This window comes from Aulonocara sp. 'chitande type north' Nkhata Bay, linkage group LG16, assembly GCF_057382095.1.
Source record: "Aulonocara sp. 'chitande type north' Nkhata Bay isolate Kocher_YH1m ecotype deep benthic linkage group LG16, A_spYH_male_GT1.1, whole genome shotgun sequence".
NCBI lineage: Eukaryota > Metazoa > Chordata > Actinopteri > Cichliformes > Cichlidae > Aulonocara > Aulonocara sp. 'chitande type north' Nkhata Bay.
Window position 1 is genome coordinate 13,638,287 of NC_141359.1, and position 18,556 is coordinate 13,656,842.

Here is an 18,556-nt window from a genome sequence, read left to right on the forward strand (position 1 = left end):
AAAGGCGTGTAAAGTGGACTCATGTTAACAATCTATTAAAATCTGGCTTCTATCCACTGAAGTCTTCAAGGTCCTTTAATATCATGTCACATTTGACCTGTGACCTCTCCTTCAAGGTCAATCGATTGAACTGAATGTCAAAGTGATAATAAAACTATATAGACCTGTTGCCATTACTGTCATTGCTTATACTGACACCATAGGGGCATATAGGGGATGATATATGGGGATTCTAAATATCACTTACTTTGGACCTTTGACCTCTTCTTCAAGGTCAAATAATATCAAACTTTCATAAAATGTCTCATCTTTCAAGCTACACTTAAAAGCATTTATTGAACGATTCTGGTATATGGGGACTCTAAACATCACATTATAGTTTGCATCTAAATATATCACATTTGACCTCTGACCTCACTTTTACATTTCACATCTGCCTTTCTTTCAGGTTGACCCCACAATGTCTTGTATCTTTAAAGAAAGAGAATGAATTGCCTAGTTAAAAATACACTGCAGTATAATATTGCATTATAAAATAAAGCTATTTGTCCAGTTATTTACAAATCATACCATCACCTACTCCTTCAGGTTTCTGTAATCAAAGTAAACATCTTCATGCATCCCTTATCTGATTTTAACTGGACTACAAAGTTTTCAAAGTACATTTAAAAATGATTAATAATAATTATCAAAATTATTTAAAAATATTCCTGGATGGAGTAGAGCTTGAATTAGCTCCAGAATTTAAATATCTTGGGGTCATTCTAGACCCAACATTATCCTTCAAGAGTCACATAAATAAAGAGTCCCAGGTACTTAAATTTAATAATCGAAATTTTAATCATATACGTAATAATTTAAATATGAATGTTGCAAAAACTTATTTTTACTCAATGATCATCTCTCATATGGACTATTGTTTGACGTCCTGGTCACTTGCTTGTCCAACAACACTTAAAACTATTGAAAACATTTATAAAAGAAGTTTAAAACTACTTGACAAAAAACCAACTTCCCACCACCACTGCCATGTGTTAAAAAAACATAAATTACATGAACTTCAATAACTTAGTGAAACTTAAAAGATTGTGTTTAATATATAAAGTCTTACACTCCCTTGCTCCACCACCACTAAAGCAGTTCATTAGGCATAAAGAAAGCTCAGACAGGACCACTCGAGCTTCAACCCGAGGAGACTTGTTTATACCCCACAGACGGACAGCATTTGGGCAGAACGTCCTCTCTGTCAAGGGTGGCCATCTGTGGAACAGTCTTCCTCAACCCATTAGAGAATGCTCGACATTCAATTTGTTTAAGGCAAAGGTTAAAAACGGGTTATGGACAAATCAAGTATGTGATCATGTATGAGTTGTATAGTTTTAATGTTTTATTTGGGAACAGAATGGTGTGTATGTGTAAGTTTGGTGATGGAGTTTTTATTATGAATGAATTATGCATTTTTTATGAATTATTATGTCTATTTTTTATGGACAACAGATGGAAATTAAATGGCTATAATCTGGTATGTTTACATTCATGTAATTTTTTTACATTTATGTTCATTAACATGCACTGTTCTAAATAAATAACATAAAAAGAACAAAGAAAACCAAACAAAAATTTACAAAATATGAAATGATTTCCCTGAAAGTAAAACCTGCTCAGAGAGTGAGCTGCTTTGACGGAGGTTTGCGCTCTCTGACTGCTTCTTGTTAAGAAATACTTAATCTTCGTCCATTATCTCCACTTGTTTTTTAAAAAAGAAAAAACATCTGCAGATAAACGGTTTTCTTTTGCAACACCAGGAAGGACAGGAACGCTCGTCAGAAATGTGACTTATCGGATAATCGAGCAGCAGCAGAAATAGTCTTCAGAAGGGAAGTGATGGGGCAGAAATTGAATCAAATAGCAATGTTAACATTTATTAAAATGCTCTACATTACTTTTACAGTTTATTTCACCAGAAATTAACAATGTGAAAACTAGATACATGTATGAATTTTAATATACACTTTTTAATGCCTTCCCAACATGAGGTTCCACCCAGCAAATATCTTACATTTCCAACTAATCAGCAGCCCAGGAGCCAGAGGCAAATTAAAGTAGGTTAATAAAAAAATGGCATATGCCTCACTCACAGAAATCAATAGAGGCTGACAGCTGGACAGGCTTCTATTGATTCAACATAGTCAGGCATGAACAAAAACTATGACAACCAGGGAAGACACCGATATGATGTTTGATACACACTGACCCACTAGTCCTGTATTTTTCTCTTCATCTGTCTCGCAGTGAAAGTATTTTGTGTTTGGGAGCTCTTGCAATGAAAGGCAGCTCTGAGCGCACACGAGGCAACACATGTTCCACCAGACAGGAAGAAAAGGGTCTGCACATGTTGACATAGATGCTCTAGGAAAATACACACACACACATACACGCACACTCACACAGCATGGGGGTGTACAACAGCGGCAGGCTTTAAAGTCCGCGTGCAGCCAGGTGGGAAATTCCCTGGTGGCAGTCCCAACATACCAAAGGCGCCAAGTTATTGCTGCTCGGCGCATCCTAGTGTCGGTCAGGTGGGGCTTTACTGTCGGCTTTCTTGTGTGTGTATGTGCATTTTTCTGCGTGACAGACAAGAAGTCAGGAGCTCTGACATAAATGGATGCTGTCACGACTCCATGGCCCTTCCCTTTGAGTTTCTCACAGCCCGATAGAGGACAAAGGTGTGTGTGTGTGTGTGTGTGTGTGTGTGTGTGTGTAGGGGCAAAAACACAATTAAAAAGAACAGCTGTTAGGCTGTGTGTTTGATCCCTAAATGGGATCTGAGACAGGCTCCAGGCATACGCGTCACCGATTACACAGCAGATTACAGTCACACTAAAAGAGATCACACACTTTGTGTACTGTAGCTGTTCCCAGAGGGACACAGCAAAATATCTAAACATTAGTTACTCTGTCATGCTAACAGGCTTCTTAACAATAACAAACTGTCAAACCCCCGGCTCGTGCTAATGCGACCCCTCCGGACCTGCTGCAGCCATGATAAAGTCATTTGATCTGACACAGAGTGTGAAGATTTTCAGCGCTTTCACAACAAACTTTTTGAAGTTTTGGGTGTGTGAGATAACAAGTGAGTGGACGGTATGTACTATGTGTTTGCATCAAGCACTCGATAACATTGTGGAGGTGAAGATCTGCTGCAGGATTTGGGGGATCTGCTTGGTGTCCATGGCGACAAAGGACCTCCCTGCTGGAAGGGTCTTTTGGAGTCTGAAACAAAAGAACACGAAGAGAGAATGAAGATAGAGGTCAAAGAAAGGAACTGAACTTTAGCACTGGAATTGTTTCCCAAAATTAAAAGAGACTACTTGTATTTGCTGTGTGAGCTGGCACTACATATTCCCATTAAAAGAATACAGTGTATGAGTGTGTGTGGATGAAAGAGATGCCTTTCACTCGGTGGAGCTCAGCAACAAGACAACAGAGCCACCTCCAATGCCTTTGAATCATTTGTATAAACCCATTTACTCTAATGAGCCTCTGCCTTTGTTCTTTCATTCAACCGTGTCCCTATGCATTTCTCCTCTCAGGACATACACACACATGGGCAGTCAACAGGGATATAAAATTAGCATTCCCAAAGTGTTGCTCAAGAAGGAAAATTATATAACTCTAAGGGCATCCATAACCAATTCCAGGGCTTCCAGGGCATGACAAGATATTATTTTAATTTCTATCTTCAAATTCTGACAGCCTGCCCTTAAAGAGTAGTTGACTTCTTGTCTCTTTCTATCTTTGCTTTTTTTCTGCTCTTCGTGAGCAAAGCATAGCATCCTGGAGCTAAAGACTGCATTAAGCCAGGCAGTTCTTCAACGAGTTTAAAGCTTCAAGGCCTGCAAGCCTCAACAGAGAGGATGTATGTCTGGTAAGGAGCTACAGTAGAAGCCTGCAGTAGAATGGCAATGAGGATGAGGAGGAGCAGGTTAACGAGTACACTTGTTGCGCTTTCATCTGGCCTGGAAACTTGATCTGAGACAGGACAGTAAGGACAGGCAGCAGATGGGGATGCTGATGTTTTAATACAGCCCAAAAGGAGCTACTTCAACATTCTGGAATTGAAATTGAAGATTTAAAACCTTAACTAAATAAAAATTGGTCAATCTCTTCTTCAGGGTTATCTCCTCATTCATCTCTGGGACTGCTTTCAGTGATAACCGCAGCACTGAAAGCACTGGAGGGCTCTTTCTGTCTCCTGGCCCTTCTGTCTCTAATATGCCACTAGATTCCCTCTGGTGTGTCAAAACAGTAACCCTGCACTTTGCTTTCAATCAGAGGGAGTGGACAAATTTTCAGCAACATGAATCTGTGGGAAACTAGGGATGGGAATTGAGAACCGTTTCTAGCAGTTCTATTCCTAGTATTTCTATTTGTTTAGTCTGCTTGCTTATCAGTTCCACTCGCACCTGCACTACAATCAGCTGATTTCAGATTGTGTGGCTGAGGAGGAAAATAGAGCCACGGTCTACAGCGTGGATAAGGACTTTTATTTTTATTGCACAAAAGCATGAGGGCGCAATGGTAAAGTGCAAACTGCATCCAGGACAGAAACAACCACATTATGCTGCTAACACAACTTAGGGTCTTTGCAAGGATCTGCACAGACAGCATGCTAACCCTTAGTTAGCCAAGAGCCTAGAGTGATGATATACATAAGTAAATACCGACCTCAGCCCTCAAAGTGGAGCCAATGAGATCATTATTAACAATAGTTCCAGATTTCAAAGCACTCACTGTGTAAATTTGAGGTCCATTTTTAAATTGCAACGACACAGGTGCAAGCAGACATAAGCAATCAGAAAAATAAAAGCAGTGTTGGAAGCAATACAGAGGTGCATGAGAAGATGACCTTGAAGAGCAAACTAACTAAATGCAACTGTTTGGAGCCCCAGAACTTAAGAATTGTCTCATGATGAGTTCTTTGCATCTTCATGTTCCTTCATCTACTCCTCTTTTCTTTCCATCTCTTTTGCACTTTGCTCGCTCTTAGTTAACTCCACCCAAGTTATCATCATCTTCACCTCCTTACCTTTCAGCCTGATCGCCAAGGGAGCCAATGAAAATGGCAAAGGCATTGACCTGTGGGTCAGAGGTCAAGACTTGGGCAAAGCGCTCGGGCCGAATGCCGTAGCGCTCCAGATTAGCGTCGCTCAGCACCACCACAAAGTGCTCATCTGCTTCTTCTCTCGCCAGCTCCTTGATGCTGGCCTCCGTCCCCTCCAGAGTGTAGTCACCACTCATGCAGAACTGAGAGTGGGCATGCATGACCTGAAGTGCAAGGAAAAGGCTGATTAATAAAGAGCAAGCCACAGATTTTATTTAGCTTCATACTTGCAGCCCCAAATGACATCGTTTGGAGATGTTCATCAGTTTGTGTGGCTACTTTGACTTAATGTACAATTTCATGTGAACACAGATGTTAAAGAGAAAGAAATGCATGCAAAACACTTTTTGCAGTCCAATTGGGTGAGCAAAACAAAGCATGAGAATACCTTCAGGACTTTAAGTCTCTGCTTGTTATTCTTGGGGATTTTGTCTGCCGTGACCAGTTCAATGTCGTAGCCATCGCCCGAGTGGCCCACTATGTCATACTGTGTAGAGAAAAGAGTTAAAAGACACAAAAGACACATTGTTACAACATTTAAGTAAAGACTGTAGTGATTTGACTTGTTACTTAACTTGTAATGTAACAGTCTCCCCGACAGAGGTGTGAAGGTGCAGAAAGGTCACATTGTAAATGCGAACATTGCAAGATGTTAACAGTGTCAGAGGTTTACATGTCTCCACCAGACCATCCATCATAACTGACTTACATAAGGCAGCTCACACTCAGCCTGACACTGTGAGCCCCCAGGCAGCTATTTGAAGACCCAGGTATTATGTATATGAGCCACATCTAATAAGGGCAGTTATGACTGTGGTGGTCAAAGGTATGCGACTGTGTGTCTCATGCATCCATATCACTGTTGCTGGGTAAGAAGACCTTTTGGTGCTGTCAATTTTGTATTGTTTTTCCAGGGTTTATTTTGCTACATGACTCATAAAGTCTAACACATAGCTCTAAATCTAACCAGGTTCAATGTCACCAAAATTAAGGCCATGTCAATCCACAGTGGGCGTCATCCACTTCAGGACTGTGAATGGGTGCCTAAAGAGTGTACTAAAAAAAGGCATCAAACTATAAAGTGACACGTTTGACTATCGATGGTGGATGATTGTAAGATGCAAACACGCATATAATGCGAAACTGCGGGCAGCACGGGCACATGGTGACAGTGTATATATCTTATGCGTTACCAGATGCTCTTTTATGTAAGGAGTGTTATTCAAAGACAGCAGTGAGACTGAAATGCCATGTGGAACACTGAAAAATGTGTATGCGAGTTTGTGTGATATGTGATCAGTATTAGGTTGGCTTGAGTGTCACTAAGGGGCCAAGAAGTCTGTCTCTCTCCAAAACTTTTTTTGTATGCACTCCCGTCTCCCCCTGTCTCTTTTCATGCTCCATCTCTGGACCGATTCCACTTCTCGTGGCTACAACGGACTCCTGATTTTCCATGAAAAGCGTCAACTGTATTACCAATTCCTACCCAATAAAGCACTGACAAATTAGATCACAGTGTGGCATGAGAAAGGCTTTAAAAGACACACTGCATGTTTTGATATACGAGGGTGCAATTCAGGAATTATGGCAATAATGAATTTCACACCAGAAACAAAAGCTTGAATAGTTATTATTATTTCATGTACGACTACTTGATACTTAAGTTAAAATAAAGATTTACACTAAGTATATAGGGTATGAAGTGTACTATATAAAAGTGTACTAACACAAAGGAAGCACAGTAATTGTTCATGTGAAGTAAACTCCATATACTGGACATGCAGCTGTTATCTATCACCTGACTTAGGAAAAGTCACATAGAATCTTCTGTATTGTGATGCGCGATGTAGCGTTTTCACCTTGAATTTGTGCTCATAGTTCTCAAGAGCTTCCATGACCATACAAACAGCTTCCATGGAGCGCTCCAGCCTGCCATCCACACCGTTGAAGCGGTACATGCTGCCCGACACGTCGGCCAACACCCGTAACCGCTTGGGCTTCTGCTGAGGGCTGCCCAGCTGTAAGCACACATAAGTTACTAAATAAATAAATACATCAGCAACTACTGATTAAATCGAGCTAAAATCCCTACTTTAGATGGTGTAGTTACATAAAAATAATATTTTACACAAGGTCGGGATTTCAAAACTGGGTGCAATTATTTCAATGTAGCTCAGCTCAGACCAAAACTATGTAAGACTTGGAGCTAAATACGTTAGAAAAACACAGTATTTATATTATGGGCTAGTGTGTGTTGGCATGATTAGTGTGGGAACTACTTTTCTGCTGTGTGCATGCGCGCACAGATGACAGCACAAGACGTAACTAGAAACTGAGTGAGCTGGAGCAGAAACAGCAGGGTGTAATAATAATCTCGCACACACACACACCGCTGGAATGTACCGCCTGACAGATAAAGGTCAAAATTATGTGTGACTGTGGGAGTGAGTGTAGCAGTCTTTGGAGGTGTGGCAGATTCAAAAATAAGAAAGTTTCAAGAAAAAACAAACACCTCTGGTTCCAGCTCTCCCCTGCGTTTATATATAGCCTTCTCTCCAGTCAGTCCATCGATGATCTTGGTGTCATCCAGCTCTCCCAGAGCCTGGTTCTTTAACCACTGCCGCTCCTTCCCTTTAGCCTGAAAGCACATCCACCAAATTAGAATAAGTAAGCCAAATATGCCTGGGAGAGATGATTTTGTTTTGATGGAGGTTTTTAAAGATAACAGAGGAGCTCAAAGTTCACCAATACCAACAACTAGCACTCACACCCAGCAAACAAAAAGAGGCTAAGGCTACATTGAAAAGGCTACACTGAATCTGTGGCCCCATTTCTTGTGATGTTACAAGGAGAAAACCTGAAAGGAAGAGCGCCATCACTCCCTGTCCTGCCCTCATCTTTCCCTCAGCGGAAGGAGATCTTTAGGGAGAAGACGTCAAACAAAGAGGAAACCCGATGTGCCTCTCCCCATTCTCTTTAGGTCACTCCTGCAGTTACTGGTGAGTCAGGATATTTGGTTTCGTGTCTTGAGATTTTCTTTACACGGCAAATGACGTGTGAGCACACAAAGAAACAAAGAATAGCCAGCAATAACAAGGTTGTTTGACTTCACATCATTGATAAGTAGTAACAGATGTAACAACTACTTTCACCTTTCTGAATGCAGTGCACAGTAGAACAGCACAAACAAAGGTAACGGAACCAGATCCCTTTTTTCCTCACTATGACAAACGATTCTGACATAAATGGATGCACATTCTCTTCGTTCATGACGCAACAACATTTCTCAAAGCAGGCACAAAAATTACCTATCCAGAAATACAACAGACTGAAGTTATTACTTCTGGTGCTTAAGCGCATCTCATTTAAAATACAAGGTGTCAGCTTCAATTTAACTATTCAGTTCAATTTTGTTCACATGGTGCCAATTCACAACAACAGTTGGCTCAAGGCGCTGTTTTTTTTAACTATGTTGAACTGTAACTAAAAGAGGTGTTGTGTTAGTGCGGCACCTAAATGTCATATAGGGCTGCCACAAACGATTATTTTGATAGTCGACTAGTCACCGATTATTTTTGCGATTAGTCGACTAATCAGATCATCATCCATTGGACGTACAGCGTACAGCTTATTGCACCAGCAGCATCTGGTCTTATATAACTATCATTAGCTTACAGCTTGAAGTGTTTGTGCTAACTAAAAATAAAGACAAGATGGTAGTTTATTAATTTTTAATGAAATTTGCAGATTGTTTCGGTGAAGTTTAATAAACTCCTTGCTTTCTAAAATATAACAGGACACCAGAGTATATTCTCCAGCGTCTCACACTTCTGATAATCAGCTGTCTGCTTGACAGTTTTAGCTGTGCAAAAAACTATAACTTTAATCTCAGCCAAACCGATTTACTCAGGAACAAATAAAATACTAAAGAAAGCCAAACAATAACATTTTTAAGTTATCTAAGTGACTTATATATATGTTTAACCTGACTAGCGAAAGACGGCGGTGGGTTTGAAAACGATTTGCCGGGAGTCCGGTGTTCTCACGGCTCTAGTTAGCCTTGCCCCCGCCTAGCTAACGAGCTAGTGGGTAACAGACGTCTCCGAAAACGTCGGAGCGCTTTTGAAAATATGTGGTGTCTTGATAAACTGAGCAGATATTTGAGGTTTACACAGCTACATTCTCGCCTGAAAATATGTTAAACGTTTATTTTGTGACCCAGAAAGAATAATAAGAGTAAAGTTAAAACTAACTAGCTGCCGCCATTGTTGACAGCTGCGCTATGAATTCTGGGACACAGCTTCTTCTTCTTCGGGGTTTAACGGCAGCTGGCATCCTTGTACATGCAGTGCTGCCATCTTCTGTTTCAGTCCGTTATTACACTCTTAAATCCTACTACTTCCTGCGTCCTTTGTGATCTTACAAAGCTTCAAACGATGCGTCGACTATTAAATTAGTCGTCGACGATTTTAATAGTCGACATAATCGTGACTAGTCGACTAATCGTGGCAGCCCTAATGTCATATTAATGAAATGTCTTGACGCAAAAGCCAGGATACTCTTCCTCATCAATAACGTAAAATAAAAACACTTTGCGGTCAGCTCGGACTGATATCTTACTTTTAGAACTTCACAATGCGGGCTGAGGGTTTGTATGTTCCAAGCCAGTCTATTGTTGAGAGGTAAATAGAGAGGGTTTTCCCTGAGGAAAACCCCAGCAGATGGAAACAATACACTATCAGTTTATTGAAAGCTTGCCATTTATAGTTGTGTGCGTGTGTATGACTCCTTTCAGTCCCTCTGTAGGAATGGCATAAAAATTGACATGACTTCATAGCGTCTTGCCTGCTGGGTTTTAGTGGGATCTCCATCATCTTTCCAGTGAAGAAGCTGCCCAAGGCAATAAGGACAAACGCAAATTACAACCAAACTCATGTTCAAAGCCCACCTGGATGGAAAACAAAATCACACACCCTCCACAGCACAACACATGCAAAAAAACACCTTCACACCTGGATAGAAGAATAATAGAGCACAGTTCAGTGTCACTGCTCTGTAATCGTGGCTGCATGATTGCGTTCTTGTCAGATGCCCATGAACGCACACAAACAAGCACACCCACCAGAGACGCTCGCACTAAGACGCCCAAACAAAGGGCGGAAAGTGGAAACCAAAATAATGAAACGTAGACAATACCACCACTCCCTGTGATCTTAGTCCGCATTCTCTTTAACAAATCAGAGTGCTCCTGGGGGACAGCGCCCCCTCTTTCCGTGTCCAGCACCACGTGCGAGGATGTATAAGGTCAACCAATTGTCATCTGCTGACTTTATGACCCCATGACTTTTTTCAGTGTCAAGCCGTACAATAGAAGCTACTGCAGCCTGAGTTGGTGGTGTTTAAATAAACTGATCTGACAAAGACGAGCCTGTCATTACAAGCAACCACTTAAACCAGCAAATTGGGAATCTTGGCTTTCAATATTTTACTCATTTTATAATATTGGGACTGAGCAATAAATAAAAAAAGCTACTGCAGATGAACCTGGATGTTGCAAAAACACTGATACCTTCAAACAAGGAAACTTGTGTTAAACACAAACAGTGTGTGGTGTGACGCCAACCTGTAAACTGTCCAGGATGATGCGGAGTGACTGAACTTGTCTCCTCACGGCACTGGAGAAGCGCTCGTATGTAGCAGCATCGTATTCACTCATATCAATCTCCTTCAACCTGAGACAAAAAGTCAGACAAAAACAGAGGGGAGGGGGAGATGCATGGCATTAGCTATGACTAAACCTTTATTGTCCAAATTAACACCGTGTGCATCTTGAGGCAGTGAGATACAGAAAGAGTACAAACAGAGCCCTTTTTTCATTAGCCCAGGACACCTGAGAACAAACTGACAAAGGGTCAGTGTTTCTAAATATGAACCCATGTGCTCTCCAGAACACACCTGCGGGCATCAAGACACAGGTGCTCCTTTCTCCCCAAGTCATGCTTATCGGTGTAACGCCAGCGTGCAGGTACTTTAGTATTACTTATACACAAAGACACAGAACCTTCCTTAAGCGTGGTAAGGGTCCTTCATGCTGGTGTGTGTATGTGTGTGCAAAGTGGGTGAAATCCTCTGACACGCATTTGAAACCTTTGGTGACGACTAGACCGTCAACACTGCAGACATTCAGAGCAGTGACTTAAAAAAAACAATGCAGGGATGAGAGTAAGCCTTATCTATCACAGGCTGCAACAAATCTGTGTGGATCGGTTGTGTGTGAGCAGATTCAGACAAAATACTGACACAGACTGCACAGGCATCGGCTATGCAATCAAAACAGATCATGCATTCACACACACACACACACACACACACACACACACACACACACACACACACAAACTCATAATCACCAACACTTGGATGGCAGTTTTAAAAAATGTTAATTCAGGTAAGTCATGCAGTATAAAGACAAGAATTTGTAGTTTGAAAAGCTAATATTTTTAATTTGCATCCACTCAATTTGTTACTTCCTATTAGAAAAAAAGAAACTGCATCTCAGGCTTCATTAACGGAGGCTTCAAAAACAGTATATAAGTGACAATAATGATATTTGTTTAATGAATGCAGTTTCATGATGCAAAGCATTTATAATTGATCTATGATCACTAATGTGACGACTGGGGCCTTGTAGTGAAAGGGTTGCTTATTGGAATATATTTTAATAAACGGGTTTGCTAAAGCCTAAACCTTATGACTAACCTTAATATATAATTTAATTTCTTTGAATTAATTCCATGAGCCTTTTTTGGTTTGTATTCTTCTGGAAAACAGTAAATAACGACAGAATTATTATTATGATTATTTATTTCTTTAAAACTAAATTGGATTGAATTAAAGGCCTTTATCACTTGTGCACATCTGATCTGAGACCAGTCTAAATTTGTTTGCAGAGTATCCCCTGTGCACATCCTCACTGTTTGTGAATGACCTTCCTACAACTTATATAAATAAATGATACTTCAAAGTTTTTACTACTCAGCTGTTAGGTATACCACTCATCATATCATATTAGTGTCCTCTTGGACTCTTGGAGTAGAATCTATGTCAAATGAATCTAAAAGGAAATTAAATAAAGGTAAATGTACAATAAACAAACTTGATCTGCATTAAGTAATATCGGACCTACACACACAGCCATTTTGTTTGTTTCTGTGTATTCTTACTGCGTCGCGTCAGTCCACAAAACAAGAGCAACGCCTTCCTCCACACATTCCTATGTGTGTGTATACGTGCATCAGTGTGAGGATGCATGCAATGGATGTGGCGAGCAGACACTCTGGCCAGCGGCCGGAGCTATTTCCTGCAAATTCCTGAACCTTGACTTATACGGGAGAGAGCAACAGAGGGTTTTTACTAAATAAGGTGGAGCCAGCACACTGAAAACTCACATACAACAACCACAAAAACAAAGACTTAAGGTTGACACTCCCTGCTACTAAACAAGCTGTCCTCCACTCAAAAAAGCTCCTTTTCCAAGGACAGAGACAGTTTTATTTTCCTATTTTTCATAGTGTTTTTTCACTCCTTTATTGTCATGCATTTAATTAGAGGAACTGAGCGGTTAAATAGGCCTTTGTGGTCGCCTGACTATTAACTGTCACATTATGTGAGCATTTCTTTACAGTCATTGCAATGAAACTTTGAAATACAGTCCTCACTAAACAATAACAGTTTTGTTAACACCCATTAAATCTTGAAGCGGGACACCCATTTTTTGGATTTGGATCTGTTACTCTGGTATTTAGGAAACCTCATTCTTGTGTATTTGCTTTGGATTTCCTTAAACATAACTACAATCGTGTTTCCAAGCTGAACCAGTGGGTGAAGTGTAAATTTAACAACAATGTGATTATTTGTAAACGAATCTCATTGAAACCACACTGGAAGACTTCGGGAAATGAGAGGAACAACTGCAACTCAAATGTTTTCCAGTTTTTCCAGCTTCCTTTCCTGCAGTTTTTGTTCATAATCCATCAAATGTTTTCAGTGTTTCCTGCAGCACAGGAAAAACTGTCTGCAGGCCAGACATGACATGCTGAGGTCTGATATCAGCGCTGATGTAATACATGCAGAATGTGATGTGGCTCTGTTTTGCAGAAATAAAACAAGAGGTCTCCAAAAAGGCGTCTGGATCTGTTGTTCATTTGTGGTGCATTTTCAAATATAAGTGTTAGTTATACCAGCTGCACTCAAACCCACCAATACCATTATGGATGCTGGCTTTTAACAGCAAGCTGGATACTCCTGCACCTATTTAGACCAAAGGATGCTTTTTCCATGATAACAAAGGGAAATTCAGATTTTGATTGGACCATCTTAAATAAACTGCATTGCAAACCAGCATTTCTTCTTGTTTATATATAACTTTTGCTTTTCTTGCATTTGAGGAGGCAGATCCTAAGGGCACGTCCATAAACCCACTATGGAATTCAAATAAAAAGTAAGGATGCAGCAAGAGTGAAACTGTAAAGAAGGGGATGACTGCAAAGAGGAAAGAACAAGGCCACAAAACACAGGATCGAAATGGGAGTTTTACTATTTCTGGTGTCTTTCACCACCACTGAAAACAAGCAGAAGATCTTTGTGTGTGTGTGTGTGTGTGTGCGTGTGTGTGTGTGTGTGTGTGCGCGTGCGTGCGTGTGTGTGCGTGTGTCACTTACTTAAAGGTTTCTGCAAAGATCTTAGTTTTACTGATGCTTAACTTAAAGCTAAGTAAACATATGACTTTGGACACACATTGGGAAGGAATAGGAAAAAGGCTGACAGTGTTGGCTTGTGGCATGGAAAAGAAAAATCAAGCAGCCCTTTATTTCTATGTCTGTGCTTACCTGTTAGAGTGACATGTGAGTGAATAGCAGAGCGTCAGCATGTAGCTACTAGATATTATCTGAGCTTAGTGATAGACAGGCTGAAGACAAGGCAGAGGAAAAAATCTGAAAAACAAGGCTATTAAAATGGGTAAAGACAGAGGGAAGAGAAGAGGGGGAAAGAGAGAGAGAGGAGAATCTGAGAGGTTGTCCTCTTGGGGTGAAAGCAGGCAGTGTATGAGAAGGGCAATGCAGGAAAGAGGGAGGGGGAAGGGGGGACTGTTTGAAGCTAAAGTGAACAGAGACGCCCTTCATGGATGAGCTGGTGAAAGGGATGCCCTCGCAACCTAACCTCCTCTGAAGTGAATATGGGCTCAACACGCGCGCACACACACACACACACACACACACACACACACACACACACACACACACACACACACACACAGAGGTCGCCCAGTGGGATCTACCACTGTGCTTTACCATCCAGCTGGGACAGAGCACCCTGGAGTTGTTTGGTGCACCATACCTGGGGTGGCAGATGGCCCACACATGCGTATTGTTCACACACATCTGGTTCACATCACATTACATTATACACCTCAGACACTTCAGTTGTTGTTTTTTTGCAACAATCAGTGAACAAAAAACCAACAAAAAAAGTCTGCACACCTCTCCATGGTTTTGCACCTGTGGCGTTAACTCTATTTGGATATGGTTAAAGATCAAGCGTGCTTTCCAACACCGCACAGCTATTTTTAGCATGCATTTCATGCATATTACCTTTCTTTGAAGGCCTTTTCAGCCATTTCTCGGGCTGCCTTACGGACCTCTTCAGGAACCGCATCCTTCTCCACCTGTGAAACCTGATAGACCTTATGCCCTGCATCCAGACGATAGGGGCCTCCCTTGCCACCCAGCCCTGCTGTGTCTCTGCCACCTGTAGAGAAAGCGATTCAAACTGTTACAAAAGCTTTTGTCATTAATAAACGTTGACACAAAAGTATTGCCATACAAATATAAAACAGATCATTATCATTATAACTGACTATATAAAAGTTGTTAATTTTCTGTTGACAGACGATACATTAACTGACTGTTTCACCACTACGACTGATGACGATTTTTCCTGCTGCCTTCTAAATTTGACCACATCTTCTGACTATCAAAAGGACCTATAATGCTGCTAACAAGCTTGACATTTTTATTTTGGAGTTGTCTGTGCCTCTTTATCTTATACTAGGCCTCTGACTGAAAGAAGCCATTTCAGCTTTGTTCAGATTGGTTGCCATCATAAACGGGTTTGAACAGCAGGTGGGTGAGGCTTCTATCTTCACAGCCAGAGATTTGTGCCTGAGATGACGATACATAATCTATGTTGTGTCTATGATGCAGACTAACCAAGTTCAGCAATTTTGCTGCCAAAACACTAGTTGGTGGTGGAGTTTCTCACTTCCAGGGGATCCATTCTCTTCCAGTCAATTTAAAAAAAAAATGTTAGCAGAAGAAAGAGTCGAAAATGTGTACGTGTCATGCATGTAGTTACAATACTAGGGACATATTAATAGGTTACATTACAAGTTATGGCAATGGGTTTATAGAAGGGTCTGTGGATATATTTGGACACATGGATTTTTTTATTTCATGCATGTTACAATGTGGTCAGAAACAACTGTTACCTGTGCCTCCCGCCCACTGGTTACCCCCGACATGAGGAGCATTGTGGGGGTCGATCTTGCCATGTTTCGGGGCGCTGACATCCAGGCCACTGTCCCTCTGGATGGTGATCTGCAAGGATAGGATGAAGGGAAGCCATGTGGGTGATGTCATAAAAATGCCATAAACATCCAACAAAAACATGCTCATTTTTTGATACAAAATAACAAAAATGCACAAAATAATAATTCGGTATTTCTATTATTTTAGAGTAAATTGAACTGACAAGCTAAAAATGTATCCATATTATGAAAAAGAATCTAAGTATGTGTGTTCAAATAGCACCTAATGTAATCCGGTTTGAGATCAGCCATCATTTCTTGATAAGCCCAGATCATTTCTCTAAAACCTTTCTCTGCAATGTCATGATGCACTGAACTAGTATGTGAGGGCCATACACACAACCAAACAGTCAGTTACATAGCATTATCAGTCAAAGCATTATTAGAATTAAAGGAGTCTCTATCATTTAGTAGTGAGGTCTTAGCAGAATGGACAGAATAAGCTCTGTCTTTCTCTGCAGGGGGGATAATAGACGGAGGGAAGGAGACACAGAGGTTAAAACTTTGCTTTTTTAGGTCCATCTCAATGGCACCATCAGAGCCAAAATCAGCATGCTGCCTCTCACTCTGAGGCAGGGCGGCAGGCCAGAGTCTGGCACGCTTGAAGGACTGAGAGAGAAACGGGTAGTTCAGTGAGAGACTAAGTGTATCCCCTGTGGTTCAGCTGCATTCTTACATATTGCAGGAATTCAAATGGTATCTGTGGGGGGAAGAAGGTCTCTTGTAAACTGTGGAAAGCGCTGTGTGTATGTTCAAGTTATTATCTTTTCTGCTGTTGATTTTTTTATTGGTTTCTTGTGGTCTGAGCAGTTAACAGAGACTTATCTGAAGGGAGCGGCAGTTTGCTGAAAAGGACCCCTCCCCTCCCCGTCCTCACCCAGTATCCACGCATCACACTGACACACAGAGGAGCTCAGAGCTCAGGCTCTGTTCCCACACCTGCACGAAGCTGCTGGATCAGCAGTGCTCTCTATATTTAGTTCAGATTAGGAGCACCAGTCTGATACACAGCAAGTCAGATTATACGGACAAGATAATGCCCATTGTGGTACTGAGCTTAAACAGAGGCTCTATTATTGATGACGGGATTTACCAGACAGACAACAGATGTTTGGATCCTTGAACAGATTCACATTAACGTTTTAAATCAAGCTGCACCTCTAAACACGACTTACACAGCAGCAGCTTGTTGATCACAATATAAGGTCCTTCTAAATCATATCCTGTGTTGTCAACCTTTGAGACACCAATGGGGAGCATAGTTTAAAATGAACATCAAGTTGCTTTCAATAAGAACTGAAAATAGCGATTAAGACCATGAACTCATCTTCAAAGTGTCTGCTAAATTCACAAAATGAGAGTCATTTTTCCACAGTCTATACAAATGCAACCAGATGAATCGCCCCTGCTGGCCATTAGAAAGAATGTATACAGAATGTATAATAAATTCCAATTTTAAATTTAAGACAACTAACTGTTAAAGTGTGTCTAAAAGTAGATTTGACATTTCTGATATTATTTTATTGCAGACAAAGTCACTCGTCAGCCTTAAAATAATAAGACAGAGGGAGACTGGAGGTAATGTAGAGCATGTGTCACCATTACAACGTGAGAGCACAGATGGAGGGAACCCTGCGAGCTAGTTCGGGCAGACAACTGGAGTTGCTCTGCGTCACACACACATAACCTGACCCTCTCTTCACATCACATCACAAACACACCCTCTAAGTTTGGCAGCCTATTTTAGCTCCCATCACCATCTGTGAAATGTCTCTCTGCCTGCTGCTTCAAACCATCCACCTCTACCACGTCTACTCATCAGTCCCAATTTTCATACGTAGCATACTGTGAAGTTATGAGTTCACATATGAGTAACATAGTGACAAATGAACAAACCCGGGAGAATATCTTAAAAAAAACCCAAATAAATATCAAAATATTTTATTCACTTTTTCCTTTTCCCAAGGGGAGATGTCCCCAAACCAATCACTGGAGCCAAAATGATGCTTTTTCATGTTGATGCTGATGTGTAGCCTTGCCAAGACCAGCCTCAAAGGTTGCAGAAAACAATTGAGGCCTGGCTATTTAAAGCCATGTTATGGTACTTAGCTTGATGCGCTTGATTACAGTTGGACAACAACATGCGTGACTGGACCAATGTTTTTGATTTTTCATTGATAAATAGCTAATCAAGCCATACATGCAAAGCACAACTTTAAACACTCTCCTTTCCTACAAATAGACACAGACTCAAAGAGTGAGGCACAATCACAGCAGAACTCCAGCTGTGTGGGCTGCCTTACACAACAGACTGACATGAGGATTGCCTATACTGGCCGACAGTAAAAATGTCTTTAAAAAAATTAAGAAGAAACTAGTGTTAACCTAAGTAAGTAGTGAGACCTTGGTCAATAACCAAAGCTCACCTCCACCACTGTAACTGATCTCTGATTACACACTAACGTGCCTCTCAGAAACCTCTGCATAACATGAGCTGTGCTGCACACAGCTGTGTCATGTTGAGGAGTGGGTGTGTGCACTTGATCCACAGGAATATGACTTTAAGGCTTACAGTTGCTATACAAGTGTTTTTGAATGAGATTGCAATCACTCGATAAAAGTTAGTGCCACCAACCTAGCACCATCTCCATCAGGTTAACATCACCTGGTCCCCGATGCTCATTTTGTGCCTGTCATTCACAGAGGAAGTTGAGCTATGGGATTTTCTCAGCGTCGGCTTATTTCAG

The 18,556-nt window shown here is 41.0% G+C and overlaps 1 protein-coding gene across 1 annotated transcript in view; it reads right to left on the reverse strand.

The window, feature by feature from the left end:
* Positions 1-811: 811 nt before the first annotated feature.
* Positions 812-18,556, reverse strand: part of vwa8 (von Willebrand factor A domain containing 8) — an 83,937-nt gene continuing 66,192 nt past the window's right edge. Inside the window, exons 38-45 of the mRNA XM_086265810.1 lie at positions 15,711-15,819; positions 14,815-14,971; positions 10,788-10,896; positions 7,677-7,802; positions 7,024-7,182; positions 5,553-5,651; positions 5,090-5,328; positions 812-3,273 (exon numbers count right to left, since the gene is read on the reverse strand). Coding sequence (XP_086121936.1) covers positions 3,165-3,273; positions 5,090-5,328; positions 5,553-5,651; positions 7,024-7,182; positions 7,677-7,802; positions 10,788-10,896; positions 14,815-14,971; positions 15,711-15,819 — 1,107 coding nt within the window. The 3' untranslated portion in view covers positions 812-3,164. The remainder of the gene's footprint in view (positions 3,274-5,089; positions 5,329-5,552; positions 5,652-7,023; positions 7,183-7,676; positions 7,803-10,787; positions 10,897-14,814; positions 14,972-15,710; positions 15,820-18,556) is intronic.